Genomic DNA, 21,746 nt, shown 5'->3' with positions numbered 1-21,746 from the left:
TCTCTAAGTACACCATAATATCACTGCATAACCTTTAACAATTTAAAGTTAACTGTGTATAATACATGTCTGAGAATCTTCTAGTGGAATACTCCTTTTATGTAATCTTACACAGTAGTCAATCAAAACAGCAACGTAGATTCATCCATCTTAGAACCACTTAGAAAGTAAAGCTTTGTAGGCCTGAAGCCACCTTCAATCAGGAACAATTCAGGCAGGGACACACGCAGAAACTCTGCAGGCCCTAACAAAATGTGGGCCCTTGTCCACTTTCACGTATCGCATTAGGTGTTAAAGGGCCCCTGTCCTGTGCTGAGCCGGGCCCCCTGAATCGGACAGGGTGTCCAGGCTCCTCCAGCACCTCAGGGCTGGGGGACGTCTTTATGTTTCTTGATTCACAGGAAAAAAGAAAGAGATTAAATGGTAATACTTAGCTCATGTCAGTTCCTTTCTACATAATATAAGATTAATTTATTGGTATTTAAGGTTAGGCGCTTAACCTCCTCTTGCTGTGTGTGTGTGTGTGTGTGTGTGTGTGTGAATCAGATTTATCTTACATGGCGGGGACCAAATGTCCCTCACAATGTAATAAAAACCTGTTTTTCTGACATTGTGGGGACCATTTTTTCAGGTACCCATAAAGATCCGTGAAAGCAATCAAAGAAGTAAAAATGCCAAAAGTCTCCTATTTTGTTTGCTTACTTATGGTTAAGGTTAGGGCTGGGTAGGGGTTAAGGTCGTTACGCTGTGATAAGAGTTTTCCCCATAGAAATTAATGGAGGGTCCCCACAAAGATATAATTATGAATCTTTGTATGTGTGTTTCTTTCTACACGCACCATTTGTCCATTTATGTATATGTTTTATGTTGAAATGCATATTGCTGAAAATAATCTGACTACAGTGCATTTTGTATAAATGGCCACAAGAGGGCGACAAATAACCATACAACTCTAGTTACACATTTCAAACATTACGATTAACATTTTATTTATTTATCTTAGTTGATAATTCTTGACAAACAACATATGAATGAGGGAAATGGCATATTTAAAACACACAACTTTCAAGGATTCAGCTTGGCATACATACAAATCCAAAGACTAACAGCAAGCGTAGGACTTTGGTTATGTGTTTCCAGTGATTAACTGACAGTATGAGGGAGCAGCTACCTGCTGCAGAGAGGGAGAGGGCAGGGGCTCATTTGCGGCCGACATACGCTACTCTGCTCAGTACAGCGACCCCCAGTGTGACACAGCTGTCCAGGAAGACCTGGCCTTCCACCCCGTCCTGCATGCACTCACACCAGACCAGCTGCTCCTCACCACATGACACTATTACGTAAGTAAGAGACACAACGTTTCCAGTCATCAGTGTGTAGACATCAACTGATCTTCTAGTTGAACCATTGAAATGACATGTGGAAAGGACTTAAGTGTCAGTGTTAGGTAGAACATATGAGGCAACAATCTCAACATCTGCAGAATGTCAGAATGCTTGTTCTGGAAGCACTATGACATACCAATAAACAGGTTGCATAAACACATTGTTTTCTCATAAATTCCTAGAAAGACTTTGAGCTTCTATCTGAACAGGCCTAAGGGTCAAAGAGGGGATTTCATTAAACAAAAGCTATTGCATGAGTTTGTGTTATACAAAGACTGTCAAATCGCCACCTGCTTCATGTAAGTAGCTACATGGAAAGGGCTGATATCTCAACAAATCTGCCGAGATGGCTGGACCTGAAGCTGCTCTGGCTGCAGTGATAGTGTAACCTGCTTGCTCTACAACAAACATTTCAAATCATGATTATGCTCTTAAATTAACCACTTGCGCAGACAGGTATTAATTGTATCACAACATTTTTGGCTTATAAAACACAAATTGCAGTTGTATGGAGAGGTCTAAAAGGTCAGGGGGGGACACTTGGATTTCAGGTCGACCCCCAGCATCACATCCAGCATGTGTGTCTGCGTGATGCAAGAAGATGCAAACATGTCCCTGAATTGCAAGGAGTGTGATACTTTAATGGGTCCCTCTGTTTGAAAGGTGTGATATTGCAGACGGTGCTTAGATGTTTATCAGACGATGAGACATAATGAGCATCTCTGGGCTCATTCACAAGAGATCAGCGTCCTATTATTGCATCAGTAATGGCTGGTAATGGCTGAGTGACACTTTGTGTTAACAAAAAAATGTAAATAGATGACTTGTCATATCTCAGCAGTGCCAGTTGCTGTGTCTATGACAGCCCAGCCATGTATGACTTCTCTAAGTACACCATAATATCACTGCATAACCTTTAACAATTTAAAGTTAACTGTGTATAATACATGTCTGAGAATCTTCTAGTGGAATACTCCTTTTATGTAATCTTACACAGTAGTCAATCAAAACAGCAACGTAGATTCATCCATCTTAGAACCACTTAGAAAGTAAAGCTTTGTAGGCCTGAAGCCACCTTCAATCAGGAACAATTCAGGCAGGGACACACGCAGAAACTCTGCAGGCCCTAACAAAATGTGGGCCCTTGTCCACTTTCACGTATCGCATTAGGTGTTAAAGGGCCCCTGTCCTGTGCTGAGCCGGGCCCCCTGAATCGGACAGGGTGTCCAGGCTCCTCCAGCACCTCAGGGCAGGGGGACGTCTTTATGTTTCTTGATTCACAGGAAAAAAGAAAGAGATTAAATGGTAATACTTAGCTCATGTCAGTTCCTTTCTACATAATATAAGATTAATTTATTGGTATTTAAGGTTAGGCGCTTAACCTCCTCTTGCTGTGTGTGTGTGTGTGTGTGTGTGTGAATCAGATTTATCTTACATGGCGGGGACCAAATGTCCCTCACAATGTAATAAAAACCTGTTTTTCTGACATTGTGGGGACCATTTTTTCAGGTACCCATAAAGATCCGTGAAAGCAATCAAAGAAGTAAAAATGCCAAAAGTCCCCTATTTTGTTTGCTTACTTATGGTTAAGGTTAGGGCTGGGTAGGGGTTAAGGTCGTTACGCTGTGATAAGAGTTTTCCCCATAGAAATTAACGGAGGGTCCCCACAAAGATATAATTATGAATCTTTGTATGTGTGTGTGTGCATGTGTGTGTCTTTCTGCACGCACCATTTGTCCATTTATGTATATGTTTTATGTTGAAATGCATATTGCTGAAAATAATCTGACTACAGTGCATTTTGTATAAATGGCCACAAGAGGGCGACAAATAACCATACAACTCTAGTTACACATTTCAAACATTACGATTAACATTTTATTTATTTATCTTAGTTGATAATTCTTGACAAACAACATATGAATGAGGGAAATGGCATATTTAAAACACACGAGTTTCAAAGATTCAGCTTGGCATACATACAAATCCAAAGACTAACAGCAAGCGTAGGACTTTGGTTATGTGTTTCCAGTGATTAACTGACAGTATGAGGGAGCAGCTACCTGCTGCATGGAGGGAGAGGGCAGGGGCTCATTTGCGGCCGACATACGCTACTCTGCTCAGTACAGCGACCCCCAGTGTGACACAGCTGTCCAGGAAGACCTGGCCTTCCAGCCCGTCCTGCATGCACTCACACCAGACCAGCTGCTCCTCACCACATGACACTATTACGTAAGTAAGAGACACAACGTTTCCAGTCAGCAGTGTGTATCATCAATTGATCTTCTAGTTGAACCATTGAAATGACATGTGGAAAGGACTTAAGTGTCATTGTTAGGTAGAACATATGAGGCAACAATCTCAACATCTGCAGAATGTCAGAATGCTTGTTCTGGAAGCACTATGACATACCAATAAACAGGTTGCATAAACACATTGTTTTCTCATAAATTCCTAGAAAGACTTTGAGCTTCTATCTGAACAGGCCTAAGGGTCAAAGAGGGGATTTCATTAAACAAAAGCTATTGCATGAGTTTGTGTTATACAAAGACTGTCAAATCGCCACCTGCTTCATGTAAGTAGCTACATGGAAAGGGCTGATATCTCAACAAACCTGCCAAGATGGCTGGACCTGAAGCTGCTCTGGCTGCATTGATAGTGTAACCTGCTTGCTCTACAACAAACATTTGAAATTATGATTATGCTCTTAAATTAACCACCTGCGCAGACAGGTATTAATTGTATCACAACATTTTTGGCTTATAAAACACAAGTTGCAGTTGTATGGAGAGGTCTAAAAGGTCAGGCGGGGACACTTGGATTTCAGGTGGACCCCCAGCATCACATCCAGCATGTGTGTCTGCGTGATGCAAGTAGATGCAAACATGTCCCTGAACGTCAAGGAGTGTGATACTTTAATGGGTCCCTGTGTTTGAAAGGTGTGATATTGGTGACGGTGATTAGAAGTGGTTTAAACCATGAGACATAATGAGCATCTCTGGGCTCATTCACAAGAGAACAGCATCCAATTATTGCATCAGTAAAGCTGAGTAATGGCTGAGTGACACTTTGTGTTTAACATGATAGAGATGATGACCTCTCTGTTCTCGACAGGGGCATGTGTTGCATCCACGATAACCCGGCCATGTATGACTTCTCTAAATACATCATAATATCATTGCATAACGTTTAACAATTTAAAGTTAACTGTGTGTAATACATGTCTGAGAATCTTCTAGTGGAATACTCCTTTTATGTAATCTTACACAGTAGTCAATCAAAACAGCAACGTAGATTCATCCATCTTAGAACCACTTAGAAAGTAAAGCTTTGTAGGCCTGAAGCCACCTTCAATCAGGGACAATTCAGGCAGGGACACACGCAGAAACTCTGCAGGCCCTAACAAAATGTGGGCCCTTGTCCACTTTCACGTATCGCATTAGGTGTTAAAGGGCCCCTGTCCTGTGCTGAGCCGGGCCCCCTGAATCGGACAGGGTGTCCAGGCTCCTCCAGCACCTCAGGGCAGGGGGACGTCTTTATGTTTCTTGATTCATAGGAAAAAAGAAAGAGATTAAATGGTAATACTTAGCTTATATCATTTCCTTTCTACATAATATAAGATTAATTTATTGGTATTTAAGGTTAGGCGCTTAACCTCCTCTTGCTGTGTGTATGTGTGTGTGTGTGTCTGTGTGAATCAGATTTATCTTACATGGCGGGGACCAAATATCCCCCACAATGTAATAAAAATCTGTTTTTCTGACATTGTGGGGACCATTTTTTCAGGTACCCACAACGATCCGTGAAAGCAATCAAAGAACTAAAAATGCCAAAAGTCTCTTATTTTGTTTGCTTACTTATGGTTAAGGTTAGGGCTGGGTAGGGCTTAAGGTCGTTACGCTGCGATAAGAGTTTTCCCCATGGAAATGAATGGAGGGTCCCCACAAAGATATAATTATGAATCTGTCTATGTGTGTATATGTGTGTATGTGTGTCTTTCTGCACGCACCATTTGTCCATTTATGTATATGTTTTATGTTGAAATGCATACAGTATTGCTGGAAGTAATCTGACTACAGTTCATGTTGTATAATTGGCCACAAGAGGGCGACAAATAACCATACAACTCTAGTTATACGTTTCAAACATTACGTTTAACGTTTTATTTATTTATTTTAGTTGATACTTCTTGCCAAACAACATATGAATGAGGGACATGGCATATTTAAAACACACAACTTTCAAGGATTCAGCTTGGCATAGATGCAAATCCAAAGACTAACAGCAAGCGTAGGACTCTGGTTATGTGTTTCCAGTGATTAACTGACAGTATGAGGGAGCAGCTACCTGCTGCATGGAGGGAGAGGGCAGGGGCTCATTTGCGGCCGAAATACGCTACTCTGCCCAGTACAGCGACCACCGGTGTGACACAGCTGTCCAGGAAGACCTGGAGTACTATGACATACCAATAAACATTTTGCATAAACACATTGTTTTCTCATAAATTCCTAGAAAGCCTTTGAGCTTCTATCTGAACAGGCCTAAGGGTCAAAGAGGGGATTTCATTAAACAAAAGCTATTGCATGAGTTTGTGTTATGCAAAGACTGTCAAATCGCCACCTGCTTCATGTAAGTAGCTACATGGAAAGGGCTGATATCTCAACAAATCTGCCAAGATGGCTGGACCTGAAGCTGCTCTGGCTGCATTGATAGTGTAACCTGCTTGCTCTACAGCAAGCATTTGAAATTATGATTATGCTCTTAAATTAACCACTTGCGCAGACAGATATTAATTGTATCACAACATTTTTGGCTTATAAAACACAAGTTGCAGTTGTATGGAGAGGTCTAAAAGGTCAGGGGGGGACACTTGGATTTCAGGTAGACCCCCAGCATCACATCCAGCATGTGTGTCTGCGTGATGCAAGAAGATGCAAACATGTCCCTGAACTTCAAGGAGTGTGATACTTTAATGAGTCCCTGTGTTTGAAAGGTGTGATATTGGTGACGGTGATTAGAAGTGGTTTAAACCATGAGACATAATGAGCATCTCTGGGCTCATTCACAAGAGAACAGCGTCCTATTATTGCATCAGCAATGGCTGAGTAATGGCTGAGTGACACTTTGTGTTTAACATGATAGAGATGATGACCTCTCTGTTCTCGACAGGGGCATGTGTTGCATCCATGATAACCCGGCCATGTATGACTTCTCTAACTACACAGCAACATCAGTGCATGAATCCAAAAATTTAAAGTTAATTAATCGTGTAGTATACGTCTGAGAAACTTCAAGTAGAATGTTTCTTTTATGTAATCCTACGCAGTCAAAATGACAGTATAGATACATCCATCATCTAACCACTTGTAATGTGCGGTTATGGAGACCTGAAGGTGACTCTGAGCAGCATGAGGGACAAGGCAGGGGAACATGTGACACTTTTCTTGAGTCATACTCCAGGAAACGCATAATTTTAGGTATTCAAGGGCCCCTGTCCTGTGCCGGGCCCCTTGAATCAGCCAGGGTGTCCATGCCCCTCCAGCACCTCTGGGCAGGGGGACGCGTTACTGTTTCTTGAGCCATCTGAAAAAGAAAAAAACATTAAATCGTGTAACTTAGCAATTTTTTTTTCTATAGCTAGGTCACATTATATAAGGCGCGTTCATTGCTGCCTACGTTAGGTGCTTAATCTTCTCATGTATTGTGTGTGTGTGTGTGTGTGTGTGTGTGTGTGTGTGTGTGTGTACGTGTGTGTGTGGGTCATGTACATATTACATTGTTTAAACAAAATGCCTCCATAATATGAAAATTATTTTGACGTTGTGGGGACCTCACAATGATATGAATACGTGTGTGTGTGTGTTTTCTGTGATTTATTGTCCATTTACTTGGCCTGCTGTATTTTGAAGTACACATTGCTGAATGTTATTCTGACCTGAATGTCTTTCATGCAATTGACCACAAGAGGGAGACATCAGCTACATGAAATGATAATAATTGTATCAGTTTTTTAGTTTATTGCTGCGTAAGGTTAGGTGCTTAAGCTCCTCATATTATATGTCTGTCTTGTTTTATTGTGTCCATTTACCTATAAGTATTATGAAGTACAGTTGGTCAAAATATAGTATTTTCACTACAGTGCTGTTTGTGCAATTGGCCACAAGGAGACAAATAGCAAGTATACAACTCCGCACATTTCAAACCACATGACACTATTATATAAGCAAGACACACAACGTTTGGAATAAAGCATAATTCTGATGCTTTATAATATACTAATGTTTAGGCAGCATAAACAATAAATGGAAAGGACTAAAGTCTCATGCCTGATTCATACTTCCTGTGCACTTTGCACTGACTGTGGACGCGCTGTGGCACACATGGCTGTTACACTGTACTTTACTTCATCAAAGAGGTCAGGTGTAGACACGGTATTTGTACTCCGTGCGAGGGCCCAGTTCCTCTGATGCAGCGAAGCAGGCCTCTACAGTATCTGTTACAATTATGAGGCCCGTATTTCATTGTGGATCCGCTGTACGAGTGCAGAAACAATCGCTGTTACGGGGTCCTCCCCACTGCTATAGCAGAACAACTGATTCACCATAAGAGTTCATGGGTCAGTCTGTGTGTCATTATTATCTCCATTGATCAGAACCCCAATGGCCTCAGTTCAATAACGTGAAGTTTCCTGTGACTACAGAGCATTAATCGTCATGTGGTCACCTGGACAGACCTAAATGTTGGGAAAAGGCTGGTGATAATGACAGTAAACTAGTCACCACATAGGTATACATGTCTGTGCATCAGAACGACTTAACACACATGTGCTTTATAGTGGCTTTGCTGTATAGGGAAGGCAGTAGTGATGCATTCGTGGTTCACAAGAATGTTAGATCACCACAAGCTCATGACACAAGTTATATGGAGGCATGTGTATGGTGGCCGTCGTGACCAAGCCAACAACACACATTCTACATATATGTATATTATCATAACTGACAGACCCAGGCATTGCGGCCTTTGCTTGAATAGGAGTAATAGGGTCGTGGAATAGGCTTGGTGGGGGCATGCTGCTAGCTGCCATGCTGTTTCCCTCCGGCTACATAACTTGGGGGGCCTTGCGCAGTCACTCATGCAGCACGCCTCATGTTCACTATAGCCCACTTCAAACAGCTGCATGCTCCCACCAATTACCTCATCCTCTCCCTGGTTGCGACCGACCTTCTCCTGGGGGCCGTGGTCATGCCCCCCAGTATGTTGCGCTCAGTGGAGACCTGCTGGTATTTGGGCAGCTTCCTCTATAAGATCCACTCCAGCACGGACATCATGCTATGCACTGCGTCCATTTTACACCTGTCATTCATTTCTATCGATCGATACTATGCCATTTGCCAGCCCCTCCTCTACCAGACTAAGATCACAACCCCCGTCTCAGCGTTAATGATCTTGATTAGCTGGACCCTCTCTGCTCTTGTTGGTTTTGGGATGGTATTTCTGGAACTGAATATCTGGGGCATTGAGGATTTCTATCATGAGAAGGTTTATTGCTTTGGAGGCTGTACTCTGTTTCAAAGTTTGACCTCAAGTTCTGTGTCATCTACGGTTTCTTTCTACATCCCGGGTTTATTATGCTGGGGATCTATCAAAAGATTTTTGAAATAGCCACCAAGACCCTGGCCATAGTTATGGGCGTCTTTCTCTCATGCTGGACTCCCTTCTTCATCTGTAATGTCATCGACCCCATCATTGATTATTCTACTCCACCTGTGCTGTTTGATATGCTGGTGTGGATTGGCTATTTAAACTCCACCTTTAATCCAATTGTTTATGCGTTCTTTTACACCTGGTTCAGGAAAGCATTCAAAATGATAATACTCTGTAAAGTATTTCAGCAAGATTCATCAACAATAAATTTGTTTACTGACTGAAACTTTACGTTTATATGTATTGTCACGGGCAAAGACAGAGGCGAAGGCAGGTGTGGGAAAGTACAAGCAGGTCAAAAAGAAACGGACCATGGGTGTTAAAACGGGGTCGGAAGGATCAGACCATACACAGGGTAAACGGGGAGCACATGCAGGCAGCAACATCAATGACCAGACAGGGGAGCTCAACACAGGGAGGCACTATATACATCACTGATGAGGGAGCAGAAAAGAGGCACCTGGGGTGATCAGGCGCCTACAGGATCCGACCAGTGAACATCATTGTGTCCCGAGATAACGAGTGTCAGTTGGTGCCATCAAGACTTTGGACAGTTTGTGGGCTGTGTTGGTAGTCCTGGTCAAGATAAAGAATGGGTTGTGGCATTTTTCTGTGGACGGTTTTTATTTGAATACTGTGACCTGGAAGGACCTCCTGCACCTGATCAAGGACATGCTGGATCACATCGCCAACATGTTTCAGCTTCTTAGAAGTGACTTTTGAAGTGACAGGTGGAACTGGCCCTGGATGCCTGGCCCAAGACTGCTTCCAGTAATGGTAAGGGTCTATGGCACTTCTGGGTCATGCCTTTCAGGCTCTGCAATGCCCCTAGCATGTTCGAGAGGTTGAGGGACTCTCTTCATTGCTGTTCACAGAGCGACCCCATGCCACTAGATATAGAATTCCTCCCTCCTTCGGTGACAGACCAAGTTCCCATGTCATACAGTGAGCAGTGAGGCTGTGGTGGCCAGAAAGATCAAGGTGAGAAATGGGCTAAACCACGAAATGCCGCGGCTTCCTGGGTCTTACCTTAAATTACCGACAACTCATAAAATACTTTGCCGGTACCGTTAAACCGCTCCGGCACCTCACCTACCGGCCTTGGAATGGACTGAGGACTATGCCACTACCTTCTGCGACTATGGGGTCAAATCAGACTCACCACAACCCGAATTTGAATTTACTTACCTGAATCTGAATGAGTTAACCAGAACTTGAAATAAAGAATCCGAACCTGAATACCTTTACCTGAATTTGAATTAACGAAACTGAATTAGAATTTATTACCTGAATTTGGAATTATGTTGCATGTGTGGTAATAAAATTTCAAGCTCAGGTTGTAAAACTCATCCATTTTCCATACACACTTTATCTATACACAGCCAAAATCAGCAGACAGTCACAATGTATTTATATTCGTATGTATGTCCACTGTCCTGTGGAACAGTCATTACATCAGCTAAAAGACAGTCAGATGCACTGTGGAATAAAGTTAATGCCATGTTTGAAATACATACAAGAACTCAGAGGTAAAGTGCAAGTGTTTCGATATCTGATGTTTTCATTGGTTAATTAAAGCCAGTGAGGAAAGCCACTGTCCCAGAGAGTGCCGCATGGCATGATGGGTAATATGTTTTTGCCCAACCATAAGTATATATACAGAGCCTCCTCCAGTGTGGCAGGTTTCTCCTACAGGGCCAAGGTAAGATTTGCCAGAGCATTGAACAGCAGTTTGGGGTACACCCCCGACGGGAAGCCAGTCCATCGCAGGGCACATACACTCACACACACTACAGGTAATTCAGAGACACCATTTAACCTAACAGCCTCAGGGACCCAGAGTCTCAGGTGGCTTTACAGTGCTTCAAAACATCTTTAGTGGATCAAAACTGTATCCAATCAGAGCTCGATTAAATTGTGTTGAACCTGAATAGAATCATTTCATATTTCATTTTATCTTTTTGCATCACACCATAAACCATGTATCTAAATGCAAATTGTATTTTCTGAGACATAGAGATAATTGTAATACAGTCACATATATGTGTTTTTCAATCTGTACATCTGTAATGAGACATGTGAGTACAAATCGTTACTTACTACACTACTTCTGAGGAAAATCTGATGTATCTGGTTATTATAAATATGTAAAAAGAAGGTTAATTTCTAATGCAATACTTATATTGATGTCCAAATTAAAATTGCATTCTATTTCTTCTGTGCAGGTTAGAAAGTTATTTCCGACTTTGGATCATAAAACAATGAAAAACAACCATTCTGAGACTGATAATGTACACTACTGCTTCGAATCCTCAAACACTTCCTGCCTAAAGTACGTTTATCCAACCACAATACGAGCCTCTTTGTATGTTCTGTTAGGGGCCACTGTACTCCTCACTGTGCTGGGAAATCTCCTCATCGTCGTTACTATATCCCACTCCAAACAGCTGCACACTCCCACCAATTACCTCATCCTCTCTCTGGCTGTCAGCGACTTCCTCCTGGGGGCAGTGGTCATGCCGCCTAGCCTGATACGCTCGTTGGAAACCTGCTGGTATTTGGGTGACTGGTTCTGTAAGATCCACAGCAGTACAGATATTTTACTTAGCATAGCATCCTTTTTCATGGTTTATTTGATTTCTGTTGAGCGATACGTTGCTGTTTCTCAGCCTCTGTTGTATCACGCTTTGATCACAACTCGTGTTGCAAAGTACATGATCCTGACCTGCTGGGCTCTTTCCGCCCTCATTGGCTTTGGGATGGAGCTAAACAGCTTGATAATTCAGGATGTTTACCTCACACAGTTTGTCTGTGAGGGAAGGTGTGCTGTGATACAAGACAAGGCATCAGGCATATTATTTTCCCTTTTTCTTTTCTTCATCCCAGGGTTATTTATGCTTGGCCTCTACCTGAAAATCCTAGTTATTGCACATAAACAAGCCCGTTCAATTCAGGTTACAATTCTTACTAACAGGAACCGTGAAAAGACCAGAATCATTCTGTCTAAGATGGAGCAAAAAATCCACCAAGACACTGGGCATAGTTACTGGTGTGTACCTGTGCTGCTGGTCACCCACTTTTATATATTTAATAATAGACCCAGTCACTGGTTTATCCACACCGTACCTGTATGACATTCTTCTTTGGATTTACTATTTGAATTCAGTAATGAATCCCATAATTTATTCATTCTTATTTAAATGGTTTAGGGAGTCACTGAGAAAAGCCTTTAGTAAAATATTAAACAGTTTTGATTAGTGTTACTATGGAGGGTCCAGGTTAAATGCTGGTAAATGTACAGTGTGACTGAGGTTTCTGTCTTTTCTCCTCATTTCCCACATCGATGTTACTGCTCCTCTGATACTGACTCCTGTGTCTGTAATTATCATCACTGACTGTCTGCCTTTCATGTCAGGGCATAAGCACAGACGGAGCGGTTTTTAATAATTATTGTTTATTGCAAATGAAACACTGCTATATAAAGCCTGAACTTACGCAGCCTCTCCGCACAATGGGAGCTTGATAAAGCTGGATAAAGGCCAATGCTGAAGGCCAATGAACTGGAACAAACCCAAATGATTTGTTTAGCTCAGTTGCTATAACAATCACATTGTCAATTTGAAAACTCTACTTTTTTTCTTTAGTTTTTTTAATAGTCCCAAGTTCCAAAATGAAAACACCCCCACCACTACCCAGTTCCAAGAATGTTCTCAAGTCCACCATGACAAAGTCAAACATGGCCTTCCAGATCACTGAGCATTTTGTCACCTTATTCAACCCTCAAAGAACTACAAAAATATTATTCTTGAAGAATGGTGCAATATCCGACTACAGACAGCTGAAGAAAAGTATGACAACGTTCAAAGAAGGATTAGTGCTTCTCTTAAGGAATAAGGTGGCTCTCTTAACAAAAACAAATCAGTAGGTAAATCTGAATACAGTGATTTTAAAGTAACTCACCACAAGGGGGAGACAAAAGCTTTGTAATGTAGAAGATGTCTCTCTTTTCAGCAAGTATGTCACTCTGGTTATGCAGCTCCAAATATGAAATTATCAGACTAATTATAAATTACCAAGCAGTAGATGACTTTTTGAATTGCTTCAATTTCTAGTTATAAGCCTGAACACTGGCATACATTTTCTTTATTTAATCTTAACAAAATGAATTAGAAAGTCAACTCAAGCTCTTTCAACAAATTGCAACACAATTGATTGCAGTTAATGTTAAAATGATCAAAATTCTTAGGCTCAATCTGATTGCCTTTAGAATGATAAATCTGGCAAATGATAAAGTGCTGTTATTTACCTATTTATTTTTATTAATGGTGTTTTTCATGTAAAACCGTGTTTGTATTGCACTGAAATATTATTTGTCCTTACAAAGAAATTACAATCATGCCAGTTGTCTAAACACCGTTTAATTCATTGATATTAAAAGTCCAATGAATTTCTGTTTTTCTATTTACTATTATTGAATTAAGAGTCGTGGAACAGTCAGTCACTTCATTCTGTGAGTAGATAGATGGAATGAACTGATGTCTCAATGCGGGGCAAGACAAAGTCTGGCAGGGCCTGAAGTTTTACTCAGACTGCAGTGGTGATGTAAACTGTTTACTCATTTACAAACATTTGAAAATACTATTACACTCTTAAATGACTTCCCTACACAGTACTTTATTATTCCACAATATCTTGCTAGTTGCAGTTGTACTGAAAGGAGAGGTCTAAAAGGTCAGGCGGGGACACTTGGATTTCAGGTCGACCCCCAGCATCACATGCATGTGTGTCTGCGTGATGCAAGAAGATGCAAACATGTCCCTGAACTTCAAGGAGTGTGATACTTTAATGAGTCCCTGTGTTTGAAAGGTGTGATATTGGTGACGGTGATTAGAAGTAGTTTAAACCATGAGACATAATGAGCATCTCTGGGCTCATTCACAAGAGAACAGCGTCCAATTATTGCATCAGTAAAGCTGAGTAATGGCTGAGTGACACTTTGTGTTTAACACGATAAAGATGATGACCTCTCTGTTCTCGACAGGGGCATGTGTTGCATCCATGATAACCCGGCCATGTATGACTTCTCTAACTACACAGCAACATCAGTGCATGAATACAAAAATTTAAAGTTAATTAATCGTGTAGTATACGTCTGAGAAACTTCAAGTGGGATATTTCTTTTATGTAATCCTACGCAGTCAAAATGACAGTATACATCTATCATCTAACCACTTGTAATGTGCGGTTATGGAGGCCTGAAGGTCACTCCGAGCAGCATGAGGGACAAGGCAGGGGAACATGTGACTCTTTTCTTGAGTCATACACCAGGAAATGCATAATTTTAGGTATTCAAGGGCCCCTGTCCTGTCCCAGCCCCCTGAATCAGCCAGGGTGTCCATGCCCCTCCAGCACCTGGGCAGGGGGACGCGTTACTGTTTCTTGAGCCATCTGAAAAAGAAAAAAACATTAAATCGTGTAACTTAGCAATTTTTTTTCTATAGCTAGGTTACATTATATAAGGCGCGTTCATTGCTGCTTACGTTAGGTGCTTAATCTTCTCATGTATTGTGTGTGCGTGTGTGTGTGTGTGTGTGTGTGTGCGTGTGTGTGTGGGTCATATACATATTACATTGTTTGAACCAAATGCCTCCATAATATTATAAAATTATTCAGATGTTGTGGGGACCTCACAATGATATGAATACGTGTGTGTGTGTGTTTTCTGTGATTTATTGTCCATTTACTTGACTTGCTGTATTTTGAAGTACACATTGCTGAATGTTATTCTGACCTGAATGTCTTTCATGCAATTGACCACAAGAGGGAGACATCAGCTACATGAAATGATAATAATTGTATCAGTTTTTTTCTACATAATATAAGGTTAGTTTATTGCTGCGTAAGGTTAGGTGCTTAAGCTCCTCATATTATATGTCTGTGTTGTTTTATTGTGTCCATTTACCTCTAAGTATTATGAAGTACAGTTGGTCAAAATACAGTATTTTCACTACAGTGTTGTTTGTGCAATTGGCCACAAGAAGGAGACAAATAGCAAGTATAGAACTCCACACATTTCAAACCACATGACACTATTATATAAGCAAGACACACAACGTTTGGAATAAAGCATAATTCTGATGCTTTATAATATACTAATGTTTAGGCAGCATAAACAATAAATGGAAAGGACTTAAGTCTCATGCCTGATTCATACTTCCTGTGCACTTTGCACTGACCGTGGACGCGCTGTGGCACACATGGCTGTTACACTGTACTTTACTTCATCAAAGAGCTTCATCCTGCTCACATGTGGTGGCACTTGCAGCCTGTGAGTCCCACTCCTATAGCAGCACAACTGATTCACCATAAGAGTTCATGGGTCAGTCTGTGTGTCATTATTATCTCCATTGATCAGGACCCCAATGGCCTCAGTTGAATAACATGAAGATTCCTGTGACTACAGAGCATTAATCGTCATGTGGTCACCTGGACAGACCTAAATGTTGGGAAAAGGCTGGTGATAATGACAGTAAACTAGTCACCACATAGGTGTACATGTCTGTGCATCAGAATGACTTAACACACATGTGCTTTATAGTGGCTTTGCTGTATAGGGAAGGCAGTAGTGATGCATTTGTGGTTCACAAGAATGTTAGGTCACCACAAGCTCATGACACAAGTTATATGGAGGCATGTGTATGGTGGCAGTCGTGACCACGCCAACAACACACATTCTACATATATGTGTATTATCATAACCGACATACCCAGGCATTGCGGCCTTTGTTTGAATAGGAGTACTCTTTATTTGGAGCTCTTGTAAGGACCGACCACAAATACCAAACACCAACTGCTCCCTACACACACTGCCCACCACGCTGGCTGTCCCAACCAATCCAACAACACAGAGTCCGTGCACACACACCATCATTTTTGCAAGCACCCGTGGCCAAAGCTAGCAGGTGCTGGGCTGCCAGCAGGCTCTGGCAATTCTGCTTTCCCCAGGCACCAGCCCTTTTCCTTGCACGGCTTGGTGAGGACGTGCTGCTAGCCGCCATGCTGTTTCCTCTGCCAGCCTCCCTGCTACTAGACTAGGGTAGCCTTGCACAGCCATTCCTACTCAGCCAGCTGCTCCTGCAGCCTCTCCAGGCTATACCTCCTCTGTTCCATGGACTCACACTGCTGCTGCTGGTCTTCCCATCCTGTTCCTGTTTCTCATCCAGCTTGTTGTGCTCCTGGCCCAGCGGGCCTCCAAAGTGCAACACAGCTCCTCGTGGTCAAGTAACTCCACTCCACCTTGGCCTGACGCTTCTAGTCATCACGCTCTCACCCCCCTAGCTGGTCAACTCCTCAAACAGCCTCTCCTGGTCTTGCTGGCTACTGCCACTGCTCATCCAGCAGGTGGCGCTCCTGAGTAGCTTAGGTGTGGGCAAATCAAACCTACCCCTCCTGACACACATTGTTATATGTTGTAAATAGTTATGTGTATGCACTCCCTGTACGTTGTTACAGTGGTCGGGATGGGCAGCCCAGCGGGCACACACACACCACTACTCACAACACATACGATTAAACACTGTACATGGCATTACAAGACAGCACAATAGACGCTAACTATTTACACTAATTACATGGCTGACACTGATCTAACATGCCGCGCTGAACCACCTCTACCTCTTAGCACTACAGTATTTTCCATAATTATGCATTGTTCCCTTCTATAATGGACACTCCTCTCACCTGAAACATCTTGTTCACAATGAGTTAACAATGTTTAGATACGGATTAAATGAACTATAATGAAAAGAGTAGCTACCACAGGCTGCAGTTCTCAGTATAGCAAAGCCAAGAAAGCCTTACGCTGCTATGACTACAAGGGCACCAAACAGGAAAAGGGACAACCGGGGGACAACGGTCACTTGAGTGCAATTAAGCCTTGATGAGTTATTGGTGGACTAATGACCAGTCCTGGGCTTTGCTGACCATTGGGAAAAGCTGCATCAGCTGGGGTTTAACAAGAGAAGATGCACAGTTTTATGGTGACATAAGAGCCAGACGGCTGAACTTTGCACATAAAATATAGCCGTCCTCACTGCTGTAGGGATCTGTCCCCGATCAAGACGCTGGACTGAGGTAAGACACAGGGATGCCTGGTCTCTTCTGAATATACCTCTGTGTTGTCTCTAAGTCTAATGTAGAAGAAACTTTAAAGTTTGAAGTACTTTAAAGGAAAATAATACAATTAAATTGATGTTTCATTTACAAATTTCCAACTTGTAAAGGACACTCATTAGTATCTTTAAACCTATGCTAAATGATGCTTATTATATTTCTTATTATTATTATTATTAACTTTATACAGTACTGTGCAAAAGTCTTATGCAGGCAAAGACAATGATGTTTAGATTATCCTCATGTTGGTGTAAAACTATGATATTATGCCTGTCAAAGTGTGTCAGCTTAGCCATTTCAGAACATCCTAGTATTTGCAGCGACCGTCCAGTGCAGCCATGTATTGTTTGACTTGGCCACTAGCACACCTCATACAGCTAGTCAATCTCTCACTGAATTTTTAAAACAATATATTTAATTATTAAATTGAGCTGTTGGTGAAAAATCATGGAGCAGCTGAGGTGCCCCTGAGGAGATGTTTGGGAACTGAAGCGGTGTTCATCTATCCATCCAACTAGATATCAGTAACTTTTTAGAAAACAGAAGAAATTATTACTAGTTTTTATTGCGTTGCGTTACATGTTCTAATGTTAAATTGCGTTTTTTGTTCTAAGCCAAAGTACACTTGCTACCCAGATAAACAGCTTTAAACATTTCTTTGGACTGCCTAAGACTTTTGCACAGTACTGTATATGAAAGATAAAAGGATTTAAGACTAACAATAAGCTTAACATGATGTATTTGAATTGTTTTAAATTCACCTGGAAAAAATGTAAACTGTTTTAAGCAGTTAATTCAGATTTTTTTCTGTGTATATAATATGATGACATTTCTGTCATACATTATTGAATGGATGAAGGGGGGGCATTGCTTTTTTTTCTGTGTGTTAGAGTGTAACCTGAGCATAAAGTGTCACGGCTGGCCCCCACCCTCAAGTTTATATGGGATGGTGAAGGTTGCTGGAGGGTGTGCCAGTGTTTTGCTAAGTGGCCGCCTATGTCACCTGTGGGATTCACCAGCCCTGATAGGCACAGTTTTTCCCAAGATGAGCGCATGACCAAATCAGCTGTTTCATTTAAACCAATCACTGCTCACACTTAGTCAAGTTGGTAAAATACACTTAAAAATGTGTCATTTTGTAATATGCGTCGGTGTTTATATACAAATATGTTACATAGCCTGATATGAATTCTTCTGCAGGTTTCATTTCTGGCACTGTGGTAATTTTGTGGTTTGCAGCTGGCTTGTGGTAATTTTGAATACGCTTTTTTTTTCCAGTTGTAAGAAGATCAGTTACTATTTTCATAAGGAGCAGCAGGAGATGAACTTCAGCCAAGCTGAAAACATGGCCCTTTGCTACGAGTCTTCGAACAAGTCCTGTCCTAAGCATGTTTATCCAGCTGCCATACGAGGTCCTCTGTATCTCCTTTTTGGGGCTGCCATACTACTCACAGTGTTCGGAAATCTTCTCGTCGTTTTCGCTATAGCCCACTTCAAACAGCTGCACACTCCCACCAATTACCTCATCCTCTCCCTGGCTGCGACCGACCTTCTCCTGGGGGCCGTGGTCATGCCCCCCAGCATGGTGCGCTCAGTGGAGACCTGCTGGTATTTGGGCAGCTTCCTCTGCAAGATCCACTCCAGCACGGACATCATGCTATGCACTGCGTCCATTTTACACCTGTCATTCATTTCTATCGATCGATACTATGCCATTTGCCAGCCCCTCCTCTACCAGACTAAGATCACAACCCCCGTCTCAGCGTTAATGATCTTGATTAGCTGGACCCTCTCTGCTCTTGTTGGTTTTGGGATGGTATTTCTGGAACTGAATATCTGGGGCATTGAGGATTTCTATCATGAGAAGGTTTATTGCTTTGGAGGCTGTACTCTGTTTCAAAGTTTGACCTCAAGTTCTGTGTCATCTACGGTTTCTTTCTACATCCCCGGGTTTATTATGCTGGGGATCTATCAAAAAATTTTTCTCGTAGCACAGCGCCAGGTGCGGTCCATTCAGAGCTCAGTCTCTCAGGCTGGGAGGCCTGAAAAGGGCAAAGCAACTCCTAGCAAGATGGAGCGAAAAGCCACCAAGACCCTGGCCATAGTTATGGGCGTCTTTCTCTCATGCTGGACTCCCTTCTTCATCTGTAATGTCATCGACCCCATCATTGATTATTCTACTCCACCTGTGCTGTTTGATATGCTGGTGTGGATTGGCTATTTAAACTCCACCTTTAATCCAATCGTTTATGCATTCTTTTACACCTGGTTCAGGAAAGCATTCAAAATGATAATACTCTGTAAAGTATTTCAGCAAGATTCATCAACAATAAATTTGTTTACTGACTGAAACTTTACATTTATTGGTAGTCCTGGTCAACATAAATAATGGGTTGTGGCATTTTTCTGTGGGCGGCTTTTATTTGAATACTGTGACCTGGAAGGACCTGCTGCACCTGATCAAGGACATGCTGGATCACATCGCCAACATGTTTCAGCTTCTTAGAAGTGACTTTTGAAGTGACAGGTGGAACTGGCCCTGGATACCTAGCCCAAGACTGCTTCCAGTAATGGTAAGGGTCTATGGCACTTCTGGGTCATGCCTTTCAGGCTCTGCAATGCCCCTAGCATGTTCGAGAGGTTGAGGGACTCTCTTCATTGCCGTTCACAGAGCGACCCCATACCGCTCACCCCAATATTTATAGACACTTCTCACATGGGGGTTCTACACAGTTTCAATTACTTATTGAATGAGGGATACAATATAGCACAGGCTTCCCCAATTCCAGTCCTGAAAGGCCAGTTTGCAACTTAGTTTGCTGATTTCCCTGCTCAGACACACATACTAAACCTGGTAAATAGTGAATAAGCTGTGTCTGAGCAGGAACATCTGCAGCTCATGTGGAGTTTCCCAAAGCAGATGCCAACATCTTACGCCAACCATGCAGAAGTTCCCCAGAAGGCAAGAAGATACGTGATATTTCAGATTTATTGACAACTGGTTGTTTACCACTCATCTCTCAGCTCAAGCTTATTCTCTGACCAACAAGCAAAAACACTGAATGAAGACAAACACTGTTATACAGCGTGTTAGAGGGGAGGGGGTGTGAAGCCTTAATTTGAGTTTTATTGGAAAAATCTGAATTTTCTGGAAGGCCTTCCTCGGGTTTGTGACCTTTAACTGTGTTGTCTTGTGAGATACTGGTCCTGTCACTTTCCATTTGACACAAATTGGTTTCTTAAATAATTGCCAGTTAAGTGGTTTTGGTTTATTTTGCTCTTTACAGTTTGCTTGGTGACACATTCACACCCAGACTGATTCTGTACATCCTCCCCATGAAACACTGCCTGTTATTCTGAAGCTATACTGCTGTAAACTGAACATACTTTCCACAGATTGTAAGAACATCCATCTATTCATACATCTATTATCCAAAACCATTTGCTCAGTACACAGTCAGTATCAGTGAATAATGACATACAGGCGCTGGACAATGAAACTGAAACACCTGATGTTAAACCACAATAACTTCTCATTATGGGGTAGGGCCTCCTTTTGTGGCCAATAAAGCATCAGTTCATCTTGGGAATGACAGATACAAGTCCTGCATAGTGGCCAGAGTGATTCTGAGCCGTTCCTCTTGCAGAATAGTGGCCAGGTCAGTATGTGATGCTGGCGGAGGAAAACGTTCCCTCACTCGCTCCTACAAAACACCCAGGCCTCATAGGGCACTGTCTGCTGAGGCCTAAGGCCGCACTGGGCACTGTCTGCTGAGGCCTAAGTCCGCATAGGGCACTGTCTGCTGAGGCCTAAGGTCACATAGGGCACTGTCTGCTGAGGCCTAAGGCCGCATAGGGCACTGTCTGCTGAGGCCTAACGCCGCACAGGGCACTGTCTGCTGAGGCCTAAGGCCGCATAGGGCACTGTCTGCTGAGGCCTAAGGCCGCACAGGGCACTGTCTACTGAGGCCAAAGGCCGCATAGGGCACTATCTGCTGAGGCCTAAGGGTGCCTAGGGCACTGTCTGCTGAGGCCTAAGTCCGCATAGGTCACTATCTGCTAAGGCCTAAGGCCGCATAGGGCATTGTCTGCTGAGGCCTAAGTCCGCATAGGTCACTGTCTGCAGAGGCCTAAGGGGGCCTAGGGCACATCATGCGCTTTCACTAGCACTGACTGCACTAATAATATAGCACGGCAGTGTTAGTAATGGTATCCATTTTCCTTACGCACTTAATCAGTAAACAATCACAGCAGACAGTCACGGTCAGTAATTAATACTGATAAGGTGAAAGTATATCACGTTTCCACTGGTCTGTGGTATTTGTCTAACGACAGTCATTACATCAGCTACAACATTTTCAAATGCAATGTGGAATCAACATAATAACATGTCTAAAATACATTTAAAACCTTTATTTTTGTACGTATGTTCACTGTCCTGTGGAACAGTCATTACATCAGCTAAAAGACAATCTAATACACTGT

General features: G+C 42.3%; 6 protein-coding genes across 12 annotated transcripts in view; all 6 read left to right on the top strand.

The window, feature by feature from the left end:
* LOC125714940 (trace amine-associated receptor 1-like) overlaps positions 1-12,515 on the top strand; it is a 96,658-nt gene extending 84,143 nt beyond the window's left edge. The window contains exon 3 of the transcript XR_007383891.1: positions 12,401-12,515. The gene's annotated coding sequence lies outside the window, so the exon portion shown is untranslated. The remainder of the gene's footprint in view (positions 1-12,400) is intronic.
* The window catches only part of LOC125714943 (trace amine-associated receptor 1-like), an 88,303-nt gene that overhangs the window by 31,262 nt on the left and 35,295 nt on the right, over positions 1-21,746 (top strand). The window lies entirely within an intron of this gene.
* Positions 1-21,746, top strand: part of LOC125714945 (trace amine-associated receptor 1-like) — an 89,185-nt gene that overhangs the window by 32,198 nt on the left and 35,241 nt on the right. The window contains exon 2 of one of the 2 annotated variants that reach the window (XM_048986105.1): positions 10,792-10,885. The exons of the other annotated variant lie outside the window; for it this stretch is intronic. The gene's annotated coding sequence lies outside the window, so the exon portion shown is untranslated. The remainder of the gene's footprint in view (positions 1-10,791; positions 10,886-21,746) is intronic. 2 annotated transcript variants of the gene reach the window in all.
* On the top strand, positions 1,110-19,611 carry LOC125714938 (trace amine-associated receptor 1-like). 2 transcript variants are annotated; one of them, XM_048986057.1, is made up of 2 exons: positions 1,110-1,340; positions 18,540-19,611. In XM_048986057.1, exons 1-2 carry the CDS (start codon positions 1,156-1,158, stop codon positions 19,609-19,611), a joined length of 1,257 nt encoding a protein of 418 aa, XP_048842014.1. In that variant the 5' UTR covers positions 1,110-1,155. The 2 variants fall into 2 exon arrangements, with proteins under 2 accessions (XP_048842014.1, XP_048842015.1); XM_048986058.1 differs by lacking the exon at positions 1,110-1,340 and adding an exon at positions 17,169-17,222.
* On the top strand, positions 8,143-9,313 carry LOC125714951 (trace amine-associated receptor 1-like). The gene is given in 3 exon segments (XM_048986117.1): positions 8,143-8,158; positions 8,548-9,006; positions 9,009-9,313. Coding segments are annotated over 3 exon segments (777 nt in total). The 5' UTR covers positions 8,143-8,145.
* Positions 11,347-12,412, top strand: LOC125714947 (trace amine-associated receptor 1-like). Its single transcript, XM_048986111.1, has 3 exons — positions 11,347-11,664; positions 11,737-12,032; positions 12,064-12,412. Exons 1-3 carry the CDS (start codon positions 11,351-11,353, stop codon positions 12,345-12,347), a joined length of 894 nt encoding a protein of 297 aa, XP_048842068.1. The 5' UTR covers positions 11,347-11,350; the 3' UTR covers positions 12,348-12,412.

Source organism: Brienomyrus brachyistius, chromosome 19, assembly GCF_023856365.1.
Source record: "Brienomyrus brachyistius isolate T26 chromosome 19, BBRACH_0.4, whole genome shotgun sequence".
Taxonomy (NCBI): domain Eukaryota; kingdom Metazoa; phylum Chordata; class Actinopteri; order Osteoglossiformes; family Mormyridae; genus Brienomyrus; species Brienomyrus brachyistius.
The sequence above is the reverse complement of the archived record's forward strand: the minus strand, read 5'-3'. Positions and strand labels throughout refer to the sequence as shown.